This window comes from Pseudonaja textilis, chromosome 7 (assembly GCF_049901715.1).
Source record: "Pseudonaja textilis isolate UNSWEBS1 chromosome 7, rPseTex1.2, whole genome shotgun sequence".
NCBI classification, from domain to species: Eukaryota; Metazoa; Chordata; class Lepidosauria; order Squamata; family Elapidae; genus Pseudonaja; species Pseudonaja textilis.
In genome coordinates, this window is record NC_141996.1 from 5,057,734 (window position 1) to 5,082,623 (window position 24,890).

Here is a 24,890-nt window from a genome sequence, read left to right on the forward strand (position 1 = left end):
CTTTGTCTGTTTCTTATTTTTTTAAGATAATGCAATTTTTATCTGCAGCTTGACAAGATGTAGAAAATAATTACCAATGAAAAGGTTATTCATAATTTTTAAATGAGTTAATTAGTAAGCCCAGCCAGAGCCGGCTCTCATTACATTAATAAATAATTGATTATACTTAAAATTGCACACAGTTTTTCATTAAATCTAATTAACTATCTGCATTTTCCCTCCCTACCTGCTGATTAGAACGGTTAGCATGATAGCAGAGTCTTCTCATTAAATATGTTTATGTTGAACGGAAACAATTAATTTTGATTTTAACTAATTCTTTGAGAAATTTGTGATTATAATTCATGACTGTCGTTGAGGAAAAAAAACGGAATAGTTGAGTTTCTGTTTGCTTATTGGGATCTAATGGAAAATAGAAGACAACCACTAAACTATAAAATATATTTGAATTTAGAGTCCATTTTAATTAGTGGAGAAACCAACACATTCTGCTTCCGTTCCTTAAGTGTTCCATATTTTGAGTCACTCACTCTATACGGGCAGTCCTCGACATACTACTGTAATGGAGGCCACCCAACTGACATAGGTCAAGACAGTTTGTGATGACCCGGGGCATGGCACAAAGACAACACAGTCAGATAATCAGTAGGAGTCCCTTTATTAGCTCCAACTTTGACCCCAATGTCCTGGTTACCTTCTGGGCTGGAGAAAAACCTTCCCAGGAACAGATGTTGGCTGCAGAGAATCAAGTCCAAAACATGGTCAACAAAAACTGTAACTATAAGTCCAATCAAGGCAAAATGAGGTAATTAATCCGGCAGGGCAGGAGAAGAATTCCAGATATGAAGGCACAGCAATAACTCAACACGGTTGGGAGGATGCCAGGAATGCAGATAACCAAAGTCAGCACAAGATAAACTCACAGTTTTCTCCCAGCAGTTGCCACATGCAGCATGCATCTCTTTTAAACTCCCTTCCCAGGTGTGACTAATGAAGGGAATCAGGGCCCCTTCCTCCCCCGTAAGCCAAGCAACCCATGTTGCTCCTTTCTCTGTTCCTCCCTGCGTGCCCTAGGATGAAGAGGGGGTGGGCCAGGGTCTTCCTCTGAACCTCTTCCCTTGTTCTACCTCTCCCCTGCTCTGCCCAGCTGGACTTTGCCCTTCCCCAGTTTCCTCCACAGCCAATGGAGCCATACTCCCAATCCCCGTCAGCTGTTCATCTTGCTCCTGGGATTCAGACTCCGACAGGGGCATGACGCAGTTGTACATTGACTGTCACACAACCAAACCAATTTTGTGGCCTTTTTTGTAGTGGCCATTAAAGCGAACCCATTATTTGTTATGCTGCAGTTTGGCCTAAAACCGGAAGTAACTTTATGGTTGTCTGCAAAATGGATGCAAAACAGATCACGTGTCCCTCGAATGTTACAAATGGCTGTAAACACGACTGTGTTGCAAAGGGCCCGAAGTACGGTCATATGTCTGTAGAGGAGGGACCGTCAGAACTTCGGAACTAGGCCATAGATACCACCAAGGAGGCCTGTCAAAACTCCAAACCATCTCTAAATGGCCAGTCGTAAGTTGAGGACTTCCTCAAGTTACAACAGTTCGTTTAGTGACCATTAAAAATGACAACAGCACCGAAAAAAGTGACTTATGACCAGTTTTCACACTTATGACCATTGTAGCATCCGTACAGTTGCATGATCAAAATTTGGACACTTGGCAACCGACTCATAATTATGACAAGGGTCGTGTAATCCTCTTTAGCGGCCTTCTTGCAAGCAAAGTCAATGGAGAAAAATTATTCACTTAACAGCCCTCTGACTAACTTAACAACTCGAGTGATTCGCTCAACAACAGCGGCAAGAAAGATTGTAAAACGGGGTACAAACTCTACTTAACAACTGTCTTGCATAGCAAGATTCTGAGCAAAATTCTGTGCTCAATTATCTACCTGTATCCATGACTTGAAATGTTGTTATTTTCACCTCCAAGGACAGCTCAGCATTACACGAAGTTTTTAAAATGTCTTTTATTTTTTGTTTCCTACGTGAAAAAGTTCCGTACACGCTGTAGTAACACTGCACGGGGACTTATTTGCGCGTACGATTAGATAATGAACAAATATACGTAGGGAGACCCCAGGATACACCCCGAGAGGAACTGCTTTGAAAATACTAGTCAGACGTGCAACCTGGGATACTTCTAAAGAGAAGCCAAAAAGTAACCAGGTTTATACCAAGTTTGGTGCAAAGAAACAGAAGGAAGCAGGAGATTTTACTAAAGATAAAAACATCTATGAAGATTTTCCACCATCCAGGTCAAGATTGTCCCAAAGGTGTTTTTTTTTTTTTTCAAGAGACAACTAGACTTCCTTGTTTTTTCTTGAAGACATTTCGCTTCTCACCCAAGAAGGTTCTTCAGCTCTGACTGGATGGTGGGGAATGGAAGGATTTATAACCCTTGCAGACAAGCTGGTCATTTGCATCCTTTTAGGGAGTCATTGAGGCCACTTGGAGGTTTGTCTGTGCCTTCAAGATCAGGTGAACAGTAGGGTCACCTCAACAGTAAAGGCAAAAAACATCCTCCAGCCCCAAAGTCTCCACACTCATTTGCACTACTCAGGTAACGCTGAGGATACAAACAAGCCTCCAAGTGGCCTCAATGACTCTCTGAAAAGGATGCAAATGACCAGCTGTCCTCAAGGAGTGTAAATCCTTCCATCCTTCATCATCCTGTCAGAACTGAAGAAGCTTCTTGGATGTGAAGCAAAACAACTTCAAAGAAAAATAAGAAAGTCCAGTTGTCTCCTTGAAAAAAAAAAATAGTACCTTTGGGAGAGAGATTAAAACCGTTATCTGCAGGATTGCTCTCCCATTTGCAAATCCCGATTTACAATAAGGATACACCCAAGCCCATATCCTTGAACTACTGGTAGCCTTGAATGCACCCTCCCCTTGTTGCTTATGAAATCTTAATTTTTATGACAGTTAAAGTGGGGAATTGTCAGAGTATATTCATCAACTGGAACAGAGCTTGGTAACAAGGTCAATCAATGAATAAGCATAGCAACTAAGTCAGCCAATGAGGTCTGTTTGGAAACTGAAACTAGAATTAGCCCTGGCTGGAAACTGAAATTAAAAGTAGGCTAGGCTTGGCTCTATATTAAGCTCTGCAGCTTTGAATCTATGTTAAGCTCTCTGAGTCTGTCTATTGAAAATGAAACTGCTTCTGTCCTCTTGCTTGCCTGCTGAACTAAAGTAAAAGAGAAACCAACTTGCTTGCTTGCTGAAGACTGGAGCTCTGCTCTGAACTTGCAGCTTGTTTCTATCTGAGTTTGCTGCATGTCGGAGAAATCTACAACCGGTTTGTAAAATCTACTTGTTATGTTTATAAAGAGGTTAAGTGAAGAATCAGCCATCTGTGTTTATTTTTCTGGGGCTGAATTATCGCTGCAAAACTGTACATGAATGGGATTAAACACAAGGAAAGCAATCCTAATGATTGCTTGTAATTAACTGTTTTTTTTTAAATTACGTTTTTTTTTTCCATCCTGGCTTTTCTTCCTTTGGGGAGCATGTTCTGTTTCCTATTCAAAGGTTACGGTATTTATCCATCAGCTCATCGCCCATTGCTAAAGTGTCAAGAGACGACGGTACACATCATGATGTATAAACCTTGGGAGAAATGACTCTGAAATTTCAAAATATCCCCTGAAAGACCATCATATTTGTCTTGAGATCCAGCAAGGAATCGAACTTCTTTCTTAGCAGACATAGAAAACCACGTTCCCGTTACGGTTACAGGTTGTCCTCAACTTACAACCAGAGAGGGCTGTAAAAGCACTAGGAAGCGGTATATAAGTCTAAAGACTATTGCTGTTGCTAATAACAGTGGCAGAAAAGGTTTTAAAGTTGGATGCTACTCCTTTAATGGAGCTGCTTTGGAAAGAGAGATGGGCTGCATATAATCTTAATAAATAAACATATATTAAAAATTGCCTCGGTTATGAATGGAAGCCCCAGTTGCAGTTATGGTGGTTAAATTAAGGACTATCTATATTTAAGTTAAAGAGCAGAATAAACCAAACCCTCCTGGGGTCCTTGGTGCTCTCTGAGCTTGGTGGTTTTCTTGAAGACTTTGATGATGCACTGATGATGTTACCTGGTTGGGTAATGAAACGTCTGCAAGAAAACTACCAAGCTCAAGAGAGCACCAAGGACCCCATAGTCCTCCTCTTCTTCCTCCTCCCTTTCTTCTTCTCCACAAATCCCATTCCTTTCTAGTACTGAAGATGTTACCTAGTTGGGTAATGAAATGTCTGCAAGAAAACAACCAAGCTCAGAGAGTATCAAGGACTCTAAAGTCCTCCTCCTCTTCCTCCTCCTCCTCCTCCTCCTTCTCCTCCTCCTCTCTTTCTCATTTCCCACAAACCCCACTCCCTTCCAACACTGATGACATTCTCTAGTTGGGTCATGAAACATTTGCAAGAAAACAGTCAAATTCAGACAGTACCCAAGGAGCCCACAGTCCCTCCTCCCTCCTCCTCCTCCTCCTCCTCCTCCTCCTCCTCCTCCTCCTCCTCCTCCTCCTCCTCCTCCTCCTCCTCCTCCTCCTCCTTTTCCATAAACCCCACTCCCTTCTAGCATTGATGACGTTCCCTAGTTGGGTCATGAAATGTCTGCAATAAAACAACCTAGCTCAGAGACCACCAAGGAACCCCACAGCTTAACTCTGAATTACAAATATCCCCTTCTATCGAAACCAACCATGCTCCCAAGGGAGCGGGTGTCCACCCCAACCCGTTTGCCTTTCCAGACGTTACTATTTGCTTCTTCTCCAAGTAGGATATCCAGAGTAGCAGCTTACCTACGAAATAGGCCAGCAGCACCACCAGCGTGATGGAGATGAGGATAGCGCTAAAAGCGGCACATTTCCAGGTACAATACTTGTATGGCTTCTTCAGGTTAAAGGCGGGCCTGGAAAAGGTGCTTCTGGGCAGGGGACGAGGGGGTGGCGAGTAGACCGTGCTGGATGTCAAGGGGTACCCTGGCGAGGTGGTACAATAGAGTGGAGACGTTCCTCCAGGTTTGAACAGGAAGTGCCTGTGGAATGAGAAAAGGACGGGTCAAAGCCGGCGGATGCCCATCCACAGCCCTTCAGGCTCTGAAGCCTCGCTGCAAACACAACCGAGCCCAGATTAGCACCATGCATCAAAGAGGATGGAAGGTGGGGAAGGGGAAAGAAAGAAAGGAAGAAAGGAGAAAGGAAGGGGTAGAAAAGAAAGAGGAAGGAAAGAAGGAAGAAAAAAAAAGAGAGAAAGGTGAAGGGAAGGAAGGAAAGAAAGGAGAGGGAAAGAAAAAGCAAGAGAGAAGGAAACAGGAAGGGCGGGAAGGGAAGGAAAGAAAGAAAGAGGAAGGAAAGATGGAAGGAAGGAGGGAGAGAGAGAAAGAGGAAGGGAAGGAAGGAAAGAAAGAGGATGGAAAGTTGGAAGGAAGGAGGCAAGCAAGGAAGGAAAGAAAAAGAGAGAGAAAGAGAAAGGGAAAGAAGGAAGGAGAAAGAAGAAGGGAAGAGAAGGGAAGGGAAGGAGGAAAGAAGGAAGGAAGGAAAAAAAGAGAAAGATGGAGGGAAGAGAAGGGAAGGAAAGAGAGGAGAGAAAGAAAAGAGAGAAAGAAGAGGAAGAACAAGGAAGGGAAGAAAAAAAGAGGAAGAAAGGATGGAAAGAAGGATGGAAAGAAGGAAGAGAGCAAGAGGAAGGAAAGGAGGGAAGGAAAGAGGAAGGAAAGTTGGAAGGAAGGAAGGAAAGAAAAAGAGAGAAAGAAAAAGGAAGGGGAAGGAAGGAAGAGAGAAAAAAGAAAAAAGAAGGGAAGAGAAGGGAAGGAAGGAAAGAAAGAAAGAAAGAAAGAAAGAAAGAAAGAAAAAGAAAGAAAGAAAGAAAGAAAGAAAGGAAAATATAACTATTAAAAAGGCAGAATAGCAACCAGACTTAAACCCTTCCGAGGGACTGAGGATCTAGCTGTCAGCCTGTTTGAATTCATTGTTCTTTTATTGTTTTACATGTGTTGGAATAAAGAGAGGGAGAATTCGATTTCAAAGGCATTTTCCTTGGTTTGATTGGTTGCCTTCCAGGAGCCATTGATCATGAGTTTATAGGTAGTCCTCAGCTTACAACAACTCATTTAGTAACTGTTCGAAATTGCAACAGCACTGAAAAAAGGTGACTTTTCACGCTTTTCACACTTTCACAGAATCCCCACGGTCCCATGATCAAAATTCAGGTGCTTAGCAACTGGCATGTACTTATGACGGTTGTAGTCTCGCAAAATGGGACGAAGCTCACTTAACAAGTGCCTCACTTAGCAACTTTGAGCTCAGTTGCAGTCTTAAACCAAGGACTGACTGCATTTCCTCTAGAGGAAAACTCCCTCCGTAAAAGGAGCCATTGAAGGAGCAAATGTCAGGCGTGGAGAAGGTATTAGATATTGCCTTAATTTAAGAAGAATAAAATAAAACGGGCTAGCACCTGCAAAGCTACGGGGCCCACCTCCACTCTTAAGGATTTCTTTATGAGTCACCGTGGCGCAGTGGTTAGAATGCAGTACTGCAGGCTATTTCTGCTGATTGCTGGATGCCAGCAGTCTGGCAGTTCGATCCTAGCGTGATTTTTTTTTAAAGGATGCCTGTAATATAAGCCCTGCCTCCCAAAATAAGCCCCAGGTAAGATTGTCAGCCAGATGGGACGCATTTTAGTACCGCATTTTTCCAAAAAAAAAAAAAAAGACCTAACCAGAAAATAAGCCCTAATGCGTCTTTTGGAGCAAAAATTAATATAAGACCCGGTTTTATTTTCGGAAAAACATGGGTACTTTAGGATAAAATGCATAGAAGGACGGCAATTGGACCAGACTCCAGGCAAAAGAATGTGGAGGGAAGGGTGACCGTGGCCGAATTGTGATTGAACGGTTAAGAAAGGATCAATCACATCCTAGCCTGAACCTTTTGTTAAGTTTAGAGTTGACAAGCCTGGGGTGCCACAGTGATTTGAACGCAGTATTGCAGAACGTAGTCCCACCCCTGGGGAAACCATATTTTCGCAGCAAAATGAAGAGGGGAAAAACTAATGGCTGGAGTCACTTGAGTGCTTGCCTCTCCTGAAGGATGTGTACCTGTCCCAACAGGATCCGGCAGGAGAGCCATGACGCTCCAGGTCCCATCTGTTCAAGCACTGATTCACAATCCTGGCTACTTTGAGACAGGCGGACTTCAATTCCCAGCATTCCACGCTGGCTGGGTGGGGAATTCTGGGAGTTGAAGTCCACCTGTCTTCAAGTGGCCAGGGGTTGAGAAACTTTGTGTGAGAGAATGGCTCCTGGAAGTCTCAGGTAAGGTAAAGGTTCCCCTCGCACATAGATGCTAGTTGTTTACAGCTCTAGGGGTTGGTGCTCATCTCCGTCACAAAGCCGAAGAAGAGCCAGCGCTGTCCGAAGACGTCTCCGTGGTCATGTGGCCGGCATGACTAAACAATCTTCCCACCCAAAGTGGTCCCTATTTTTCTACTTGCATTTTTATATGCTTTCGAACTGCTAGGTTGGCAGAAGCTGAGACAAGTAACGGGAGCTCACGCCGTTACGCGGCGCTAGGGATTCAAACCGCCGACCTTTCGGATCGACAAGCTCAGCGTCTTAGCCGCTAAGCAAACCACGTCCCGTTTTATTTTTATCTAGTTTTTAATCTAGGTCAGCATCTTGTCTTTGAGAAAAGGTGGCTGTGTGACAGATTAAATAAATTCGTAATAAATAAGGATTTCTTCACGATTCCTCACACCCCTTCAATTATGGAATTATTTGCTTCGGTGGATAAAAACAGCGGAAGGCAACACTCCCTCACACTGATACAGGGTGTAACAAGAAGGGAGTAGGTTGGTGAGTATTCAAATGAATCCCTGAATCTTAAAAAGACCATGGAGATGATTGTTTTATTATTATTATTATCGCTCCATTCTTGCCTGCCTTCATCACGGTTACTCCCTTGGGGCCAAAAAAACTAATAATTACCTATTTGTCATTAAATCTTACTCAACTGTAGCCCTGATGTTTTTTCGGAATGCAGCGTAATTCTGAGGCACCATATACTGATTATTATCCTGTTATAATCCTCAATGTATGTACAGCCACTTGTTTATTTTCCATTGGAAGTGACTCGTGACCGTTTTTCACACTTATGACCTTTGGAGCATCCCTGTGGTCACACGATCAAAATTCAGGCCCTTGGCGATGGATTCATCTTTATGACGGTCGTAGTGTGCCTTGGGGGCGTGTGTCACGTGACGTGATCCCCTTTTGCGACCTTCTGATAAGGAAAGTCAATAGGGAAGCCAGATTCGCTTAGCAACCGTGTTACTCACATAACAACTGCAGTGATTCACTTAACAACAGAGGCAAGAAAAGTGGTGAAATGGGTGAAAACTCACTTAACTATGTCACTTATGACAATATGGAAAACTTGGAACTCAATTGTGATTGTAAGTTGAGGACTACCTGTCTAGTACGTTCTTTCTTTTCCTAGAGGGGAGGGAGGGAGAGGGAGAGAACGAGAGATAGAGAGAGATGGGGAGACGGAGGGGAGAGAGAGAAAGAGAGATAGAGAGAGAGAGGAAGGGAGGGAGAGGGTGATTGAGAGAAAGGGGGAAAGAAAGAGAGAGAGAGGAGATGGGAAGAGGGGAGAGAGAGATGGGGAGAGGGAGGGAGAGAGAGATAAAGAAATGAGAGAGAGGGAGGGAGAGAGGATTGAGAGAGACAGAGAAAGAAAGAGAGGGAGAGAAGGAGAGAGGGGGAGAGAGAGAAAGAGATGAGAAGGAGTAAGGGAGAGGGAGAAAGAGAAAGAAAGAGGGAGGGAAAAGATGGGAGGGAGAGGGAAAAGAAAGAGATGAGAAGGAGGGAGGGAGATAGAGAGGGAGAAAGAAAGAGGGAGGGAGAAAGGGAGATGGGAGAGAGAGAAAGATGAGAAGGAGGGGGGGAGATGGAGAGGGAAAAAGAGAGAAAGAGGGAAGGAGAAAGAGAGATAGGGAGAAAGAGAGAAAGAGGGAAGGAGAAAGAGATGAGGGAGAGAGAGAGAGACAGAGAGAGAGAGATTTGTTTCCCATACAAAAGGAAACCCCAAGAGCCACAAAACTTGGGTAGGCATGGCTGGGGAGGTATCATGTGACTCAGTGGGGGTGAGTGACATTGAGTTGGCCACGCCCACCCAGGTTTTGTGGCTCCCGGTCTTTTGTTTTCTGTGGGAAATGGGTACAAATGGCTCTTTTGAGCGTTCAAGGTTGCAGACCCCGCAACCCCTCTGTCCTAGGGAAACATAAATATAGAAAAAGTGCAGTGGAAGAGAATAAACAGCATGGTCAAAAGACAAGAAGTTTGTGCTTTTTTTTTTTTTTTTCCTGTCAAAGTTTGGATGACACGCTTGGTAAAACATCAGATTAGGCAGACTGAAATCCACACCGATTCAACCATAAAACCCCTGGGCCCATCTTCCACGTCCTAGGAAAACGGCCGACGTTGCCTCTGGCGGTTAAGCGAAATGATAATCAGGGCGAAGCCAAAATGAGATGGCATGAATTAGCATATTAACGAGGCTGCCATTAATATGTACAGGACAATTTTAAATGTTCCTGGCACCAGAAGTGCCTTATGGTTTTTCATTCCGCGGGAAAAGAAAGGGAAAGGTTGGATTAAACGAGACAGGAAGTAAGGGGAGAGGCATCAGAGATGCACTGGGTTCTGGCATGCAAGATTAAAACAAAAAAAAAAACACAAATTATCGCATTAAGCATATCAACATACCCATCACTGTAAGCACCGTCATGTCGGGAAGCGGTAAGAATGTCCATCTCAATGAAGTTGTCCTGTAATGTCTCTAGGAATGTCTGCTTTGGTATGTTTCTATGTACATGTGGAAACACGAATGAAGGCAAGTGAGACATGCAGCTATGAAGCGTGAGACGCCCTCACAAAACCCAAACAAAATGGTTATAAGGGTGGCTGCGCATGGAATTAGAATGACGGTCCATCGGCCCGTATGCATAGCGCGTGGCGACATATAGAGGGTATACAGCGCTGGAAAGCACCCGCTCCCGTCTTGACGAAAATCTACTTCTTGTGACCTATCGGACGCCGGCCCCCTCCAGGAGTCAAATCAGAGGAGGAGGAGATGTGGGAGTCAGGATCAGCATTAAGGCAAGCTGAGCTCGGAGGGGGAAGAGGGAATGGAATGGAGCTGGCAGAGAGAGAGAGAGAGAGAGAGAGAGAGAGACAGACAGACAGAGAGAGACAGAGACGAAGCCTGGGCCGTCCATCAGCCCTCAGATGGAGAGTCAACAGCTCCCAGGTGGCTGATGAGGAATAGGAGGAATAGCTGGGTACAGTGCCTGATGCACGGATGCACAAAAGGCAGAGAGGAGAGGAGAGCAGTGGAAATCTATAGGCCGGTCCTTGGGACGAAAGAGCCACCGCTGCTAGCGAAGCCCCACCCTAGCTCTGGGGATAAAAGGCAGGGGGCGCAGATGAATAGATGTGGCAGACAACTATTCATCACCCTGCCGGATGGACTTGTTAGCCTGCGGTGAGAGAGAAACTTTTTGCCGGCACTGCCAGCGCTCCTAATAAAGGAACCTTTGAGTTCACTTCAGAGGGTTTGTCGTGTTTGGGGAGCGGTGAGAACACTATCCTCGTACGCAATCACAGTGGAAAATATAGGCATCACTATAGGGGCATTCCAATGAAAAGCTGGTTGGCCCCCGTACAGGTAGTCCAGTTTGTTTAGTGACCAAAGTAACAAGGGCACTGAAAAAAGCGACTTTCACCCCTTGCGATCGTTGCAGCATCCCCACGATCAGATCATCAAAATCCAGACGCTTGGCAACTGACTTGTACTTAGGACGGTTGCCGTATCCCGGGGTCATCTTTTGCGACCTTCTGACAAAGCAAGTCAATGGGGAAGCTAGATTCACTTCCCAGCAGTGTTGCTAGCTCAACAACCGCAGTGAGCGACTGAACCAATGTCGCAACAAATGGTCAAAACTCACTTAAAGACCGCCTCGCTTAAGCAGCGGAAATGTTGGGCTCGATTGCTGTCCTAAGTCAAGGACTGTCTGTAATTTTAAACACAGATTGCTGATCCTGGGACTATCTCAATGAAAGTTGATAATAGTCACACCTAGAGTAAGATCCCTGGCGACGCAAAACAAGGTTAATCTGGAATTTTCGGACATTCACAGAGTTGGACTGAGATTATTATCCAAACGGGTAAGAAAAGGCCAGTGGCAATCAGATTTCAACAGACCTTCAACAAAAGCGATTTACCTTTATTTAGAGGTTAATCTAGAATTATCTAGAATTCTAATTATCTAGATAATTCTAATTATCTAGAATTACAACTTCATCTCTGGGCATGCATTTTTTTTTTAAAATGTAAGTTATTTTATTGGTGCCTTTAGATTTAATTGCTTTAATAATGCCAACCTAGGAATGCAGACGTATTAGACTTGGATTATTCTGATGTACTGGACATCTTAATTTCATCCAGTTTCACCCTAGGAATGATTGTGGAGGCTTTTGTAAGAACACAGAATATGCCAATCAAAAACATCAAAGGAACCTTCAACAATCTTCAATTCGATCCCAACTTTCATTCTCTTTGGCTACCTTTTAAGTTTCGGTTCCAACTTGAATTGTTAATGCCCGAGGCCGTCTTCCAACATACTTACCTTCTTCTATCAGTGGAACTCATAATTCAATAATAATAATAATAAAAAAATTAAGAGTTGCAATTTGCACTCTGAGTTTACACAACAGCTCAAGAGACAACACAGACAATAAATGTTACTTGGAGCCAAAGGCATGTAATGTAGACAGATAACCAAGCAAGTGGATCCATAGAGAAGTGATTGGAATGGGTTGTGTCAGAATAGTCTTAACTGGGTTAATTGAAACCCTGACTGTTGGGCCCTTGCTGCTGTCTAAACTTGGTTGTTTGCTTGCAGACGTTGCATTATCCAACTAGGTAACGTCATCAATGCCAGCGAATCTGCAAGAAAGGAACCAAGCTCGGAGAATGCTGTCTTTTTCCTTATTTTTCTTTTCTTTTCCTCTTACACCTTCAATTCTCCTTGGTTTTTTCCTCTGTTTCCTATTCTTTTCCCCCATTACAGGCAGTCCTCGACAGTTCATTCCAATGGCACTGATTCACACATACGACCGTTGCAGTATTCCCATGGTGATGTGATCAAAATCTGGACGCTTGGCAACTATTTATGACAGCTTGCAGTGTCCGAGGGTCACATGATCTCCTTTTGAGACATTCTGACAAGCAAACTCCATGGGGAAGCCAGATTCACTTAACAACCGGGTTACTAACTTCACAACTGCAGTGATTCACTGAACGACTGTGGGACAAGGAAAGTCGTAAAACTCACTTACTTCACAATGTCTTTTCTGAAGAACTGAAGAAGCTTTTTGGATGAGAAGCGAAACGTCTTTGGGGGAAGAAAAGAAACCAAGAAAGCCCAGTGTCAACCTTGGGAGCCATATTTTACTTGGAAGCTTCGAGGCTTTAGCGCCTGGGAATTTGGTAGGGGGGATTTCTTAGTGAAGATTAGACTCAACAACATTCTTTCTTAGAAGTCAAGGACAAGTCGCCCTGCATCTGGAGAGGACTATCTGGAGGGATGATAATTTGATTGGGCCATGTGATAGACCGATGGGTGCAAGGGATGGATCAGAGGTTGTATTCAGCAGGTTCTGACCAGTTCTGGAGAACCGGTAGTGGAAATTTTGAGTAGTTCAGAGAACCGGCAAATCCCACCTCTGACTGGCCTCTCCAACCCCATCTATTCTCCGCCTCCCGAGTCCCAGCTGATCGGCTGGGTCTTCTTTTGTTGCCTTGCACAGGAGAACAGAGCTGGAAAGCAGGTTAGTGGGGTGGGGAGGGAATGGGGATTTTGCAGTAATCTTCCCCCTGCATATCCACCAAGCCACGCTACGCCCACAAAGCCACGCCCACAGAACCAGTACTACAACTTTGTGAATCCCACCACTGGGATGGATCTTTGAATTTCTCTTGGGGAAGGGAAAACCCAGAACTCTCTGATTCAAATTTTCCTAGATGTGCCAATATGACAACTCTAATAAAATGGAACTTTGAGAAAATGTTTGCCTTGGAGTTTATTGGTTTGGAGGTTGGAAGGCTGACATTTCAGCTGCCTTTTTTTTTTTTAAAAAAAAGCACCTTTGGAACAAGGTGACCGAGAATCTCCGTAGACGTTCAACAGGCATGAATTAGAATTAAAGAGCTCGACAAATGTTAAAAATCAAAGCTAGCTGTTGTTTGCCTTCACACACTTCCTAAGAACCCAGGCAAAACTTGTCTGCCAAAATGGAAATCATACAGAGGAATTTTTGATGGATAAGCTGCCAGCTGGCATAGCAGGGAGGACACAGATGAAAATTTATCAGGAGTTAAGGATCCTTGTCGCCTTGTTTGCAGCTACTGTTTTCAAAATGAAATTGTGCAGGAACTGCCGATATAAAAAATGAGATATGAATTCTGAATGATGTACGCTAGCTTTGATGCAACCGTCAATAATGAAACCAATACAAGGAAATGAGGTGAGAAAGCGAAAGAACTGGTGGGGAAATGTATGTATGTATGTATGTATGTATGTATTAAAGCAGAAAGAGGAAGAGAGAAGCAATTTCCAAAATAGCATTCTACACTACACTAGGTTTCTTTTTTTAAAAATTCTTGACAACTATAATCTTTTGGGAGGATCTGCTAATTCTGACATTTGGTTTTCCAAAAAAAAACGGGGTCTTGGATGAAAATCCTGGTGAATTTGAAACTGTATTGTCCTACTGATGAAAATGTAACTGGATTGGGGTGGAGAGAGGCGAGGTTAGGTTACGGGATGGAGGGTTGTGTGTGAATTTATCTTCTCTTCTACAGAGGTTGCCTGGCCTAGCTGGAAAAAAACTGCTTTTGCGGCAAAGAAGTTTTGTAAGATTTTTGTACTGCTTTTTGAAAATTTGTTTGTAGATTTGTCTTCCTGCTATTTGTGGGCTGACCCTGAGTCGTTTTATCAGTTGAGATGGGCTGACGCACATGAGCAAGCAAACAGGAGGGAGGGAAGGAAGGAAGGAAGGAAGGAAGGAAGGAAGGAAGGAAGGAAGGAAGGAAGGAAAAGAGAGGGAGGAAGGAAAATAAAATAAAGGGAAGGATGGATAGATGAATGGAAGGAAGAAAGGAAGGATGGAAGGAAGAAAAAGGGAGGGAGGGAGGAAAAGAGAGCAAAGGAATGGATGGGTGGATGGAGGAAGGAAGGAAGAGGAAGGAAGGAAAAGAAAGTAATGGGAGGGAAAGATGGATTAATGGAAGAAAGGAAGGAAGGAAAAGAGAGGGAGGGAGGGAAGAAAAGAGATTAAAGGAATGGATGGGTGGATGGAGGAAGGAAGGAAGGAAGAGGAAGGAAGGAAAAAAGAAAAGGAAGGGAGGAATAGAACAGGATAGAATGGAAAATTAGACTAGACTAGATTTTATCCATCTCTGTGGGGAAAAAAAATCAAACTTTCTTCTATAGTCAAGTGTTTAAAGCTGGATTCATAATTACAGCTCTTATTTTCAGTGGGTTATTTTCAACTCTTGATTATGAGACGGTGACAACTCACCACAGCTAAGTCACTACAACCAACTTGCTGCAGGACAACTCCCCATGGCTAAGAGTTACACTAATATTGAAGAAAGAGTGGAATCGAATCACGAAAGGAAGGATGCCCCAAGGAGGGGCGAAAATGAATGACAAAAATTAAAATAATATTTTAAGATTATTCTAAATCATATAAATTGAATGATTGAATTGTTCTGCAGTGAGTTGTCCCATATCAAGTTGGCCAAGGTGAATTGTTCCCCAAGCAAGTTGACCATGGAAAGTTGACCATAAGCGAGTTGTTCCGCATACAACTTTGGTCATGACTGTTAGCTTCCTTGAGTATCCAAAGGATGAAAAGATTTTGTATACACCAAAATAACTAGAAATAAGGATAAATTTTCTGACAGTGAGAACAATCAATCGATGGAACAGAAGTTGCCTTCGGAAGTTGTGGGAGCTTCATCCCTGGAGGCTTTCAAGAGGAGACTGGACAACCATCTGTCAGAAATGGTGAAATGGGTCTCCTGTTTGCATGGGGGGGTTGGACTAGATGATCTACAAGGTCCCTTCCAACTCTGTTATTCTGTTATTGTAATACATAAATAAGCAGCACACCCAGCAGTATATATTGTGTCCTTCTTGAATGTCTTGTTGGGAGCCTCCCGAATGATGGAACTGTCCAAGGTCCTGTAATGTCAATTGGATGACGCTACTTACAAATTAACTGCTCAATTCTGTAATTATATCTCAATTGATATGGCCCTGCCTGGGCTTGAACTTGGAAGAGAGTTTTTAAAAGAAACCAGAAGACAACACATATATTATTGAAGTCTGGTAGTAGCAGAAAGATGACTGAACAGAGTCTTATGAAACTGCACAATCAAATTTGGATTGGTCACCGGGACCAGAGTTGTATTCTTCCAAGTTTTTGGACTGGTGCTGGAGCCTATTTTCAGGGAATTTCTCTACTGCATCATGTGCTTTGGGCTGTTCTGTGAGTTGTGTCCACCTATTCTCCAAAGCACCTGAGGGCAGGACAAGAAGCAACAGGTGAAAACTAATCAAGGAGAGAAGCAACCTAGAATTAAAAGGAGAAATGTCTTGACAGTGAGCACAATTTATCAGTGAGTACGTCATCACTAGAGGCTTTTACGAAGAGAACTGGATAACCACTTGTCCGGAATAGGGTCTCCTGCTTGAGCAGGGGGTTGGACTAGAAGACCTCCAAGGTCCCTTCCAATTCTATTTTGATTGATTGATTGATTGATTGACTGAGAACTATTAACTAGTGGAAGGGCTTGCCTTCAGGAGTTGTGGTTGCTCCAACACTAGGGACTTTTAAGAAGAGACTGGACAACCACTTGTCTGGAATGGTACAGAGACTCCTAGTTGGGTACGGGGTTGGACTAGAACATCTCCAAGGCCCCTTTCCAGCTGTATTTGATAGACTGATTGATTGAGAGCAATTAACCAGTGGAAGGGCTTAACTCCAGAAGTTGTGGGCTCTCCATCACTGGAGGTTTTTAAGAAGAGATTGGACAGCCATTTGCCTGAAATGGCATGGGGGCTCCTGGTTCAGCAAGAGGTTGGCCTAGAAGACCTCCAAAGTCCCTTCCAACTCCGTTATTTTCTAACGTTATCCCAGGATCTCGCCTTAAGACGGCCCACAGACTCTACATAAGCTTGCGGTGTTGTTTGAAAAAAAACAACAACACATGTTCCACGGGATTACATAACTGATGGCAGTAATAAACACTAACGCCAACATGGAATTACTCCAAGTCAGGATGAGGGAAGAGCGATGGGGCCGAGAAATGCCAGGGAGGGAAGGTTAGGATGGAAAACGCTACTCATCCACTGATGCAGGCTCTCTGCAGAACGGCCTGGTTTGCTAGAGCAATCTATATATATAAAAGTGAAATACCACTCATGCATCATCACAAAATCTCCGGAACCGTAAAGCCTACAAACTTGAAATTTGGCCCGTATGTTCCTCTCGGCTTCTAGGTGCTCACTAAGAAAGGATTTTTTGAAATGACCATCAGAGCATTTAGAGTATTTCCTATATTATTATTAACACGCTCTGACGCTAAGGAGTTCAACTCCCCCTCCCCACCTGAAAAGAAATCTCTTCCAAAGGCAAAACCCAAGCAGAGGAGAGGAGTTTCAGTTTTAGTTTTAGTTTCAGAGCAAGCAGCTTTAGTATAGAACAGTTGAGCTAAGCCATGCCCAGGCTCCTCGCTGTCTCCTTCTTATTCACACAACAAACACCCTTTCAGTTCCCAAACAGCCCTCAACTCTCTTGACACGCTGACAGGACGCTAGCCAGATGAATACCGATGGGTGCTGATAGGCAAAGGCACAATTTTTTCCCCTTATTTTCCTCCCCCAAAACTAAACCCGGCCACGTACTTTTGTAGCGATGCACGGGTACAGAGCTAGCATTTTAATAAGAGCAAAAATGCAGCCGGCAACCATCAAATGATTATTTCCTAACCAGATGGGGCTTTCTCCTATGCAGTCGACTCCATTTGCGCTCCTTCCTTCCCGCCCTGCTCAGAAAGTGAATCTTTTCAATATATCGACCCATTGCAGTTTCTTAAATAGAATATCGATTTAATTACGCCGCTTTGGGGAATGAAATTATTCTACCCGCGGCCATTTTAAACGGGCGAAATGGCTTTACAAGCTCCAGCTCACGTCAGTGATATTTTTTAAGTGGAAGGAGACAACTAGGGGATATTTTTCCTCCTCCCGCCTCCCTTTTTCTTCTTCGTCCAGTGGTAGGAATTGGTTGGAAATAAGCGGTAGGCAACGCTTGACTTAATGACCGTAATTCAGCCCCAAATTTGGGTGGCTAAGCGAGACAGGGATCAAGAGAATTTTTAACCCACCTGATGCTATTTCCTGCCATGGTTGTTAAGTGGATCACGGCAGTTCTTAAAGTTAGTAACACAGTCTTTAAGTGAATCTGGCTTCCCCATTGATTTTGCTTCTCGGGAGGTCGGAAAAACGAATCGTTGCACTTGTGAAATAGGGTTGTTAAGTGGATCGGTCTCCCGCTTGAGTTTGCTCGTCAGAAGGTCACAAAAGGGAATCACGTGACCATGGGACACTGCGACCATCATAAGTATGAGTCAGATGCCAACCGTCATACAGCAAGTAGGAATCAGGTGTCTGAATTTTGATCCCGTGACCGTGGGAATGCAGAAACGGCCGTTACGGGTGGAAAACTTTTTTCCACTTTTTTCCAGTGCTGTCGTAACTTCAGATGGTCACTAAATGAATGGTTGTAAGTCAAGGACTGCCTCTACTCAAAAAAATGCAACTTATTCCCCTATGAAAACTAAGGGAAGCCGTAGCTTGAGAGCAGAATACACTGAAAAGTGCCCCTGAGACTGTGGTTCAAGCGTTAAGCAGCTGATAGAGTGGATTTCATGCGCAGCATTAGACTAGGAGCTGATTGAATAGAACCGTGATGGTGAATCTATGGCAGGTGTGCCACAGGTGGCACGCAGAGCCGTTTGTACAGGCATGCGAGCCCTAGCCAAACTTACCTGCACTGTGCATGTGCGTGCCTCCCAGATGATTTTCGGCTGGTTTGAGGCCTCTTTCGGCCTCCCAAAGGCTTGAGGAAGGCATCTGCAGGCCGAAAGCTAGCCCTGTTTCGTCACTTCCTGTTTTTCTGAAAATACCAGAAGTGACGAAACAGGGTTAGTTTTCGGCCTGCAGAAGCCTGCAGAAGCCTTCCTCAAGCCTCTGGGAGGCCGAAAAAGGCCTCAAACCAGTCGAAAATTAGCTGTGAGGTACGGTGCAGGTAAGGGGGCGGTGTGGGTAAGTAGGGATTATGCGCGCATGCGTGGGGGGCATGGGGGGGATGCGCATTGCCTTCTGGGTGCAAGCGCTTCTGGGTTGCACCCTTTTGGGTGCAAGTGGAAGCGTGCAAGCGCGCACACAATTTTGGGTACAGGATCCCAAAAAGGTTAGCCACCACTGGATTAGACAGAACAACAAGAAACTGAAATATGTGGTAATAGTAATAACATCTTATAACTGATTGATTTTGAATGAATAAGAGAATGAAGTACCGGAAGTGCTGAAATGGGCCCATTTTCCGGCCTCCCGAGGCTGCAGAGGCTTCCTTAAAGCCTCCGGGAGGGAGAAAATGGCCTCCAACAGACCAAAAATCAGCTGGGAGGTGTGTGCATGCACGGTGCAGGTAAGGGGGCGGGGGTGTTGCATACACATGTGCAGGGGGGTGGGGCACATTGTATTGTGGGTGCCCAAACACACGCACGTGCACTTTTGACACACCACAATAAAAAGGTTCACCATCACTGGAATAGAATAAGCTGGAAGGGACCCTGGAGGTCTTCTATTCCAGCCCCTTGCTCAAAAGCAGGAGAATCTATACCAACTTTGATAAATGACAGTCTAGACTCTTTTTTAAACCATGCAGAGATTGAGCGCCTACCATCTCTGGAGGCAAGCTCTTCTGCTGGTTAATTGGCTTGGTTTTAACCTTGCAGGACCTAGCTGTGGTTTGAAAACCATGGGTGAACCCATGATATGGAATAGAAGAGTTGGAAGAAACCTTGGAGGTCTTGTAGTCCAACCTCCTGCTCAGATAAGAAACCCTCTACCAGATGAACCCAACCAATTGTAACACCATCCATAAACCATGGTGGAAGGAGGTTTGCTTTGGTGCAACCTACAGTACTAGCGATATCTGTTTCTCCAATCATCTTTGCCCACTTTAAAATTCACCATAATTGTCATGAGTTGTTATCTGGACCATTTTAGACTGAGGATGACTAAGAACTGTATAAGCATCTTAGGAAAAAAAACGAATATGGCTGGCGCTAAAGGAGAGATCACACTGCATTATCCAGCAATGTTCACACTTCTTCAAAGGTTGCAAAACAATTAAGAACACTTAGACATCTAAAGTGTCAAAGGTGTGCATCATGATGTACAGGTTATTTACATACCCTGAAAATTTCCCTGAAAATTAAGACCCAACCGGAATATAAGTCCTAACGTGATTTTTCAGGATGATCTGAATATAAACTCTACCCCAAAAATAAGCCCCAGTTAAGATTGTCAGCCAGACAGATGCATTTTAGTAACATATTTCCCCCAAAATAAGACCTAACTAGATAATAAGCCCTAATTAGTCTTTTGGAACAAAAATTAATGTAAGACCCAGTCTTATTTTGGGGGAACTACAGGTAGTTTAGGATAAAAGGCATAGAATGATGGAAATTGGATAAAAATCTCAGGCAAAAGAATGTGGCGGGAAGGCTGAATTGTGGCTGACTGGTTAAGAAAGGATCGCTACCTATCCTGAACCTTTTGTTAAGTTTGGAGTTAAGGAGCCTGTCGCGGCGCAGTGGTTAGAATGCAGTGCCGCAGGCTAACTCACTGCTAGCAATTCGATCCTGACTGGCTCACGGTCGACTCAGCCTTCCGTCCTTCTGAGATCGGTAAAATAAGGACCCAGATTGTTGGGGGCAACAGGCTGACTCCATAAACTGCTTAGAGAGGGCTGGAAAGCACCGTGAAGCAGTATACAAATCTAAGTGTTATTTGCTATTGGAATTTGGCTGGCAGTAGGATGTATAGCCATGAATAATTGGAGCTACTTCAGATTAGATAGCTCAGGAGAGCTCATGAATTTACTAAGAAAAAGGAAGCTTAAAACACACTGAGTTCATTTTCAAAATTATTAAGCTAATCTCTTTTCTGCTTTCAATAAATCTGGTTCTAAGAATCTAATCATCTCAGCTACAAGCAGCTGCAAGGAGCTTGACGCTATTTTTTTGGATAATTTTGAGCCTACAGGTCATTTTCAACTTTTGCCCACAGTTGAGCCCAAAATTCCCGTTGCAAACACAGTTGTTCGGTCCGCCATTTTACGACTTTTCTTGCCACGGATGCTAAGGGAACCACTGCAGTTGCTACGTTAATAAAATGGTGGTGAAGTGAATCTGGCTCCCCCGTTGACTCTGCTTGGGAGAAGGTCATAGAAAGGGGACCGCATGATCCCGGGATACTCCCAACGGTCATAAATACGAACCAAGTGCTTGAATTTTGATCACGTGACCACGGAGATGCTGCAATGGTCTTAAGCGTGAAAAATCCTAAGTCACTGTTTTCAGTGTAACTTTGAATGGTCAACTCAATGAACTGCTGTAAGATGAGGACTGCCTATATTTCAGAAATTTAATCAGGGACCAACCAGAAGTTCAGAGGAGTGAAAACGGGCCATGCCGAATGGATTACGGATGAGTAGTTCTACATAGCATATGATATTACTGACATTCATAAAATCGATCCGTATCTCTTCTATCTTTTGGAGGAACCTGTTGTGGCCCGCCAGCGGCCAGCAGATCTGGCGGCAAACTTGGACAGTGAAGAGGTTGGGGAGGAACATGGGCCGGTCCTGGAGTCTGGGGAAGGCTCTGATGAGGGCTCTGCGTCGGAGGCAGAGATGGGACCAGGGCCGTCTAACAGTTATCAGCTACCTTTGGAGTCGGAGATCAGTGAGGCAGAAGAACAGCTGGAGCCTGTTCCCAGTGTGTGCATGCACAGAGCTGCCGGGAGAAGGGAAAAGTTAAGGAAAAAGGGTAAAGGAGTAAAGGCACAGGTGGACGGCGAATGGCCCCTCCCATAGGGAATAAAAGAGGAGTGAAAGGGGAGCGGGGTTTGCAGCAGACAATTAGTTCAATTCATTAAGGCGCAGATCTGTTCCTGACTTCTTGCCAAGTATTGTCTGCTACAGAGTGGCATTTGGAAGATATTGGCCTGGCAGCTCTCCAAGCTTGATAAAAGTCTGTGGTTGTAATTCGTCCTTGAAAGACTGTTTGCTGGCACATTGCTGGATGTGAACGCGAGGAATTCACATTTCAGCCTAATAAAAAGGCTTTTGTCGGGACGAGGAATTTGCGTCGTGATTTTGGGTCAGAACAGAACCCAAATGATGAAGTTGTCCTTTCGAGCATTTTTATGACATTCCAGAAGATACAACAACTATAACATTTCATACCGAGGGAGGGAGGGAGGGAGGGAAGGAAAACAGACTTTACCTGGTCTCCAGCGGGATGTTACTGTTTAGTAACCAGTTGTCCTGAGCATGTGTAGGTTCTTGATTCCCCGCCTGATGTTCTCCAGAGAGTGAATGGTCTGTAGGTGCAGGGCTGGGATTACTGCGTGGTGTGTAGTTCCCTCGGTTTAAAGAGTTGATGGACGCGGCGTGGTGTTGGTTTGGCGTGTGGGCGTGAGAGAGAGGAGGCGGAGGGGTCCGGAGCCTGGAGGGGTTCGAAAGGTTTGGATGATCTGCGGAAGGAAATGAAGAGTCAACTGTGAGGGGCTTCAACGATAGCGACTCCTTTCACTCGTGTCATCGACGGTGACCCTTCGTTACGGCTAGATTGGAGGCTAAAACAGCAACCAGAGGTAGTCCTTAACATACGGACATTCGTTTCACGACTGTTCTGTCAACTCATAAAACATTTCTATGGTCGTTTTAGAGTTGCCAAAAGAAAGGGAGGGGGAAGCAGTGCAGCAGCTTGGAAAGCGAAACTGCATTCCAGAAATGTTTTCAAAGATAGTAACTAGGTGACTGAAGTTTCTGCCCTGCCAAATTCTAACTGGAGAGCAGGATTGATGACTCTGGGCTAGGGATGTGTCCCATTGGAGGATATGAATTACGATGCACCCAGGGGGTGGAGGAAAAAAACCAGGGTCAAGGGTGACAATGAATTATGTATCTTAGAGTTGGCTCCACCCAGGCAGTGCCAGCATGTTAACTTCCAATAAATCCTTTTGAAGTTTTGGAAGTTTGGCTCAAGACTCATGATTTAATAACTGCCAGAATCCCTGACGCTCACTTGCAACAGCGCTGAGAAAAAGTACAGGTAGACCTCAACGGACGACCGCAAAGGGACCCAAATTTTCCTTCGCCGGCCAAAACATTTGTCAAGTGACTTCTGCCCTATTCTACGGCGTTTCTGCCAAAATTGTTAAGTCAGTCCCTGCCGTTGTTAAGTCAGCAACATGGCTGTTAAGTGAGTCTGTCTTAGCCCACTGAAATTTGCTGGTCAGAAGCTTGCAAAAGGGGATCGTGTTTCCCTGGGGGAGGGCAGGCCACAACGACCATCATAAGTACAAGTCAGTTGCCAAGTGCTTGAATTTTGATCACGTGACTGTGGAGACACCGCAAGGGTTTTTAAGTGTGCAAAATGGTTCTAAGTCCCCCTTTTTTCTTTTTTGGGTACCGTTGTAAATTGGAATGGACGCTAAATGGGCTGTTGTAAGTGGAGGGCTGCCTGTACTTACGACTAGTCCTCGCATTTATAATGATCACAAGACCCTCAGGGTCACGTGGTCGAAATTCAGATCCTTGGCAACTGCCGTGTATCTACAAACAGTCGCATCATTGCCGGGATGCACAATTGTGATGTGTGTCCTTCTCAGAAAACTTCCGACAAGCAAGTCAATGGTGGGAGCAGGATTTGCTTAACGACTGTATGGTTCACTTAACAACCGCAGTGATTCGCTTAACAGCCACGACTAAAAGCTTGCAAAAATCAAGCACAGCTTACTCAACTAGCGCCTTGCTTAGCAATGGAAATTCTGTTGCCAATTGTGGTCATTAGGTTGAGGGCTCTCCTGTATCTCACCACACAAGTTCCTACTTTGCATGTTGACAAGCTGCCAGCACTGCTTATTACACACCTGGCTGCCTGCCCTCACATGCTCGCACAAATATACATACGTCTCCTTTATCATTTGATCCCAAGCAATGCCATGGATGGAAAATACATACATTTCCATCCAAGAAAATAAAGCTTGCGCTGTGGAAGGCCACAGGCAAGAATGGATAATTTGCAGGTCAACAAAGGATGCTAAATAAACACGGGACCAGATGTCGGGTTTCGAGAAAAGAAAAGAAAAATAGCCAGAAAGGTGGGAAATGAAGGCCTTAGAGGTCTCTTTCTCACTGTCTGTTAGAGAGAGAAGAGGGAGGAGTGAGAGAAAGAGAAAGAAAGAGACAGAAAAAGAGAGAGAAAGAAACAGAAAGCGAGAGAAAGAGAGAGAAATAGAAAGAAAAAGAGAAAGAAAGAAAGTAATAAAGAGAAAGAGAGAGAGAGAAAGGGGAAGAGAGAGACGGAGGGAAAGAGACAGAAAAAAGAGAAAGAAACAGAAAGTGAGTGAGAGAAAGAAAGAGAGAAATAGAAAAAGAAAAAGAAAGGAAGGGAGAAAAAAAGAAAAACAAAGAGAAAGAAAGAAAAAGAGAGAAAGAGAAAAAGAAAAAGAAAAAGAGAGAAAAAAAGAGAAAGAAAGGAAGAGAAAGAAAGAAAAAGGAGAGAGAGAAAGAGAAACAGAGAAAGAAAGGCAGAGAGAAAGAGGAAGAGAGAGCAATCATGCATAAATACATGGCAGTTGCCAAGTGCCCGAATTTTGATCACATGACCCTGGAGATGCTGACATGGTCGTTAAGTGTGAAAAATGGTCCCCAGTCCCTTTTTTCAGTGCTGTAACTTTGAAGCCTCCTTAAACTGTAAACCGAGGACTACCTCTCGTTGCATCCAGTCGGGTTATGAGCGGAGTTACAGAGTGCAAACTTTATTTTCAGGGGTAAGGGGAAAAAAATAAATAAATTTATTGCCACATCTGCTCTCTGAACCTTTCCTTTCCCCAAGATACGCTGGGACACCAGTTGAGTTACCGTCCTATTATACCTCAACCCGGGAAAGTTATATTTTTATCGGAGCGATTTCCTTCCTGTTTCTTCTTCTTTTTAACCTCACCCCTAAATTGGTAGGGAAAAGTTCACGCAGCCTTTAGGGGGAATTCTTGGCTTGCTCTTGCGTCTTTTTTGACAGGAAGATGGATCATACGGCAGACGCGAGGAGGAAGAAAAATCAGTCCAGCGGCACAGCTGGAACCCAAACAGCTCACCTAATACCTGCCTAGCAACCTCAACGCTTCCCTCCTCCTTTTCAAAACACATCCTGGAAAGTCAAGAGCCAGGTAAATAAGAAAGTCACAGAAAATAGTTGGTTCTCGACTTACGACCACAAAGGAGCCCCCCCGATTTTCTGCTTGCTAAACGAGACTGTCGTTAGGTAAATTTTGCCCCCATCTTCCGACTTTTCTTCCCGCAGCGGTTAAGTCAGCAGTGGGAT

The 24,890-nt window shown here is 44.3% G+C and overlaps 1 protein-coding gene across 9 annotated transcripts in view; it reads right to left on the reverse strand.

The window, feature by feature from the left end:
• The window catches only part of TENM4 (teneurin transmembrane protein 4), a 362,826-nt gene that overhangs the window by 147,252 nt on the left and 190,684 nt on the right, over positions 1-24,890 (reverse strand). For 7 of the 9 annotated variants that reach the window (XM_087936921.1, XM_087936920.1, XM_087936917.1 and 4 more), the window contains 3 exons: positions 21,786-22,035; positions 9,839-9,937; positions 4,872-5,107 (listed from right to left, as the gene is read on the reverse strand). In XM_087936921.1, coding sequence (XP_087793047.1) covers positions 4,872-5,107; positions 9,839-9,937; positions 21,786-22,035 — 585 coding nt within the window. The remainder of the gene's footprint in view (positions 1-4,871; positions 5,108-9,838; positions 9,938-21,785; positions 22,036-24,890) is intronic. The other 2 variants (XM_087936922.1, XM_087936915.1) reach the window with 1 other exon arrangement.